Consider the following 5,665-nt stretch of genomic DNA (forward strand, 5'->3'; position numbering starts at 1 on the left):
ACCCTAAGTTGACTACAAAAATAATATGGCCTTTAAAAAAATATTTTAATTGCCAAAAAAAGAATTAAATAAATGAAAAAAGATTTTAATTTTAAAAAAAGAAATATAGAAAAAAAGAGTTATTTACAAATACTTTTATTTACAAAAAGAGAAATATAAAAAGAAAAAAGAATTATTTTAATTCCTTTAATTGTTTTTATTTTTTTTCAATTATGACTCATATTATTACTTTCTATATAAATACCAAATCATTATTAATTTTTGATTTTTATTTTAAATTTTGTATTTTATTTTTTTCTTAATTATAGCTCCAAAAGATATTTCCAATTGAGAACCAATAAACTTAAATGAGAAATTTTTATTGTTATTTTATGATATTTTTATTTTTTCTTTAATGTGTCTACTCCTAATCTAGTGGCTAATTAATTTTTAGTCCCCATTTTTTATTTGATTGCCATTCATTATAAAAAGAATATTTTTGATTGATTTTTTTTTTAAATTTGTTACTGGACTTTTCAAACTTAGCCTTTAAAAAAAAATCATTTTGATTTTTTTCTTTTATTAATTTTGGTTCATTAATTTGGTTTATTATTTTGTTGGCCCGGAAAAAAATAGGTGTTCACAGTCGGCCTTGTGAAGAAAATGATCTTACATCAATGAATTGCAACGAAAACGGTGGGGTCAAGGAGCTTCAGGTGCCTTTTAAGTAGCGGAGGAGCGGACCAAAATCGCGGAGGGTAGAAGCCAGTGGCAGTCACATTCCACAGTTGGTCGAGTTCGCCGACAGATGCCGTCCACCGCTGTCAGTCCTGCGTGGTTGTTCTCCGGCGAGTATTGAAGAAGCTGCGAATTTAGTCTCCTCTCAAAATCCGGTGAGTCTGATTTCTTCAATCTGGCTCTGAATCTAGATATGAATTTGTTCCCCCGTCATTTTTTTTTTCTTTTCATTGTCGCACATTTTCTTGCCTTTCTTTTTCTTCTGTCTTTTTCTAATTTTTCATTTTAATTAGTTTCAAGTTTTGGCCAAAATAATAATAATAATAGTAATAGTAATTGGATGATAAATTGCAAGAGTGTTATTATCATTGTCATTCGTCAGTGGTTGGAGGAATTGCCTGAATCAATTGGCTTACTAAGGCACTTCGTTGAAGCATGGGGAAAAAAATTAGAAGGGCATGATATTCACTATGCCGGAGAGTATTATAGGTCTGCTCATGAACCTTGTTATGCGAAAATTAACCAACAACTCTTTGAAATTTGTTCCTATGTCAACGGAGAATTCCGCATTTTTATATACTGGTACATATTAAGATCAGAAGGGAATTGCTACTCAATCAAACTATTAGGAGTGACAATATCGCATCCTCTGCCTGCTCTTATTTCTATTCCAAAAGCTTCTCTATCACAGCACAATTTTTGAAGCTTTTAGCTTATATGATATAAGGCCTTGCCTAGGATCTTGAAGTTTCATTTTGGGCATATGATATAAATGAAGTCTATGCTTTGGAAGATTTCGCTTGTGCTTATCTTATAGTTGTATTTCTTTGAACTTCCCTTCAGTCTTCAGGTATTCTATCCTGCCTTCTCACAAATTCAAGTTATTTTTTTTGTTTAAACTCTTTGGTTCTACTTGTTCTGCTTTTTCTCCTGAATTTTTAAGAGTACGCACTGTGGGAGGATTTAATATTTCTGAATATGTTTTCTTCTCGTTACTGTATGCAATAATATCCTGTGCATGGATGCTACAGTCTCATTTATATTCCTATTTCTGATTTTCATTTTGCTCCTTCCTATTTTCTTCTGCAGTAAGTAAAGCATAACAAATTCCATCTTATTGTATTTCAATTTTTTTCACTTCGCAAGCATCAAATTTGACTGGAATTTCCACTGTCTTGCAGTTAGCTATATGTTAAGAACCAGGAAAATCAGGACCTGCTTATAATGTTTCTCCAACGAATTGTAGGTGCATTCCCTCCCTTGAAGAGGATGATTTGCACTTACCGTGGCCATGACCTTGCAAGCTCTATTCAGGAACTCAACAATGTAAAATCCATCTTTACATCATTCTCTGATTGAGATTCCAAGTGCATAATAAAGCATATATATATATATGATTGAATGTTTTGGTGGCTCTAGGGTAGGGTGATTAGATAAATATCCATTTATTTTCCAGTTTCCATTCCATTGGATAGATATGCTGAAACTTTTGTTCCACACACTTCTAGAAAGTCCTTTCACACCCCAAAAAACAAAAAACTTTTAAAAATTGTTTTCATGTAAGTTAAGACAAAACTCTTCACATACTTACTCTGGATACCGTAAAATCACTTTTAAAACCATAGTTTGGTTTTCTTCCAAGCACTGTCTAATTCCCAGAAAATGTTACTAGATAATGTTGTTCATCTTGAACTTCTTATGCCACTTCAGGAAATGGAGTCAATATTTGGCCAGCCTCCTTCTAGTAGATTTGATAGCACTGTGAGTGATGGTCCTGCAAATACCCCAAAAACATGTGAAAGTCCTTCTAGTTTGACTCATACCAGCAATACTGGGGAGGCACAAATGGTGGATGTGTCCCCAAAGGAAAATACTAAAAGAACTGCCATTGCGAGTTGCGAGGTAATCCTGGGAAAGCATGTGTTTGACTTGGTTTTAGCGAATCAAATGGCCAAAGGAGATGTGCTTAGTGTGGCGAAAATTGCAGGCATAAGTGGTGCAAAGCAAACCAGTAGTCTCATTCCATTGTGCCATAACATAAGCCTTAGTCACGTACGAGTGGATTTGAAATTGAATCATAAAGACCACAGTGTAATGATAGAAGGGGAAGCCGCATCAACAGGGAAAACTGGTGTTGAGATGGAAGCCATGACCGCAGTTACTGTTGCTGGCTTAACAGTGTATGATATGTGTAAGGCTGCTTCAAAAGATATAGTTATTACAGATGTGAGACTCAAGCATAAGGCTGGTGGCAAGAGTGGAGATTGGTCCTCAGGACGATAATGTTTCAAAATATGTGCCATTTTGAATGGCACAACGACAAAGAAGCACTTGAATTGTATTATGACAAAAGGAAAAGCTGAGAGAATTAATTGAAAATTGTTAGATTAATGCAGTCAAATGTTTTGCCTCAGTCCTTCTAGTTTTGACATTAGGCTTAGATTTTTATTATTGGTAACAGTATGTTTTCAATCTATGGGAAAAGTAATCGAAAACCCTGTTTTGTCCCGTGGATGCCGAGTAGAAAATATTAAGCATGATTATTGCATTCTCAATTAATGCGTCATTAAAATAAATGGTGCCTTGTTCTAGTTCATTAGTGTTGATTGCTGGCGTCAGTTTTCACATGAAAAACACTGGTTAGTGTTGAAGTCGATAAAAGGCCCATTTGTCACTTGTCAAGGGAAACGTATTCGCAAAATGTATGATTAGAGGAGGTTTGACTTGTGCATACTCTTAGTGGAGTACTCAATTCGGAAATGCCTTTGTTTGGGATAAAAGAAAAGCAAAACGGCTAAACTAACTCCGAGGCGCTGTTCCACACGTGTTTGCAAACTATTATTATCCTTGTGAGTCACGTGCTGCAGCTGAACTGGTAATTCATCAAAAATCAACAGGTCTATCCCCATTAAGCTAGCCACCCTAGCTGGGGCATACGCAGCGTTGTTCTTCTCCCTGGGACAAGATAAAATAGGGAAACTTAGAGAGACTACTTACAAACGAAAAATGTGAATGGATTTGAACAGTCTTTCTCCTTTTAATCTCTCTATTAATTTAATCTTTAACAAATATTACTTCCACTAGAAGTGATTAAACTACACATTAGGGTTGCGCTAACAACTCTAGGGAATTGTTTAGTATTTAAGACACTTAAGTTGCACCCCCTTCTGGCCTCCTCATTGTTACTCGCTTCCTAAGGTGGTATTTTTGTTTCAAATATAGGAATTATTAAATTAGTTTCATTAATAAATCATTGTGTGAAACATTTAACGTGGACATCTTTAAAAATTGTTTAAAAATTTGTCATTAATAAGTATTGAAAAAACTTGATTACTAATTTATATAGCCTATAAACCTTGTAGCAGCTTTGTGATTGATCCATGTGGATATTGTATATTTTTTTTAAAAAAAATTATTGTTGCCTTCCTATTGGTTGATAGGGGTATTTTCCTAAAAAAAAGTTGTTTTGTTTTCATTTATGGTCTATTCATTTTTAGTGCATACACCTAGCTGGGTTAGTTGTTTTGTTTTCATTTATGGTCTATTCTTTTTGTTGTTGATTTTCCACTCTTCTTTGGGTCTATAAATCTGAGTTTGGGTATGCGTTTTTTTTTTTTTTTTTTTGTGTTGGCGCATGTATTTGTTTTGGACGTTCTATTTCCATTGGTTGGGAGCGTTTCCATTTTACTTTGCATTCGCGGGGTGGATTTTCAATGGTTTTTGAGTTGGTGATCATATAAATATAGAGTTGTTGGTGGGCTTTTGTGCTGTGCTTTTTCCACTGTTTCTTAAGGTTGTGGGGTTATATTATATACGAATCTGTTTTTGCTTTGTCTTTTGGTTTTTACTACTTGGTGTTGACTGTTTCCTTTTTTCTTTGCTGCAGAGGGTTATCTAGAAGAATGGATTGCTCTATGGAGATTTCTTTGGCGTTGATGAGGTCAGGTTGCTGTGATAAACATCTCTGTGTGTTTGTTGTGGGTGCATATGATGACATGGTTTGGCTTTTATGGAAGGTGGTGAGGTCTTTGAATTTTATTCTCATGAGGAGGCAGGTATTAAGATTCTCTGACTTCTTGGGGTTTGTTTGTGTGCTCTTTCTTCTTGTCATGGACTGTTAACCTCTGTCCGTGTTCATTTTTTGGGGTGTTTTTTTGGAAGTTATCGAAGATCCATGTTGCAGCTCTGGCCAATGACCAATTGGATGGGTTTCAGTTGATTGTTAGAAATAGAGTTGGGAATCAGGGCCGGCCCTTCAGGGCTGGCGAGCTTAAAAGGGCCGGCCCTCTAAGGTTGAAATTTTAAAAATATCCCAATTTGCTAGACCCGACCCTTAAGCTACAGGGTTAGGGCCGACCCGCGGGTTTTTGGCCCGTTTAAGAAAAAAATACTATTTTTTATATTTATCATATTTTTTATAAAAATATAAAAATAAACCAATGAAATTATTAATAAAAGACATAAATATGAATAAAATTAAGTCACAAATATAAAATATCATCATATATAAATATTCATCAACATCTAAGAACATCTAAAACATTCATTAACAAGATAACAACATCTAAAAGTTTTATCTATAATGCAATTGTGCAATAAATAAACGTTATCATTAATCTTTTGAAACTTCATCATCACTATAATTAATTACTTGTCTTTATAAGTATGTTTTTCTTTCGTAACAAAAATATCAGGTTTTTCTTCTTTATAAGAATTTTATTTTTAAATTTTGCAATCTAACTCTTATTTTACTTTAATGTGAGAAACATTGTTGTTGAAACTCATGAATTTCTAATTCAAATTATAGAATCACAAGTTATATAAGTATAAAAATATTCTATTATCAAATATATATATATATAGTTTAAAAATATCAACGCATATAATATAAATCAAATCATTATTAAAGTCCAAATTAACCAATTTTTTAAAAATTTAATTGGATAAA

General features: G+C 33.5%; 1 protein-coding gene across 1 annotated transcript; it reads left to right on the top strand.

Annotated features, from left to right (window-relative positions):
- Positions 1 to 728: 728 nt before the first annotated feature.
- On the top strand, positions 729 to 3,254 carry LOC114749408 (cyclic pyranopterin monophosphate synthase, mitochondrial-like). Its single transcript, XM_028937911.1, has 3 exons — positions 729 to 872; positions 1,899 to 2,043; positions 2,428 to 3,254. The coding sequence occupies exons 2-3, from the start codon at positions 1,942 to 1,944 to the stop codon at positions 2,998 to 3,000; spliced, it is 675 nt and encodes a 224-aa protein (XP_028793744.1). The 5' UTR covers positions 729 to 872; positions 1,899 to 1,941; the 3' UTR covers positions 3,001 to 3,254.
- Positions 3,255 to 5,665: the final 2,411 nt, after the last annotated feature.

The sequence above is a fragment of the Neltuma alba genome, unplaced genomic scaffold (assembly GCF_004799145.2).
Source record: "Neltuma alba isolate B1F8T4 unplaced genomic scaffold, ASM479914v2 tig00006032_pilon, whole genome shotgun sequence".
In the NCBI taxonomy this organism is placed as follows: Eukaryota; Viridiplantae; Streptophyta; class Magnoliopsida; order Fabales; family Fabaceae; genus Neltuma; species Neltuma alba.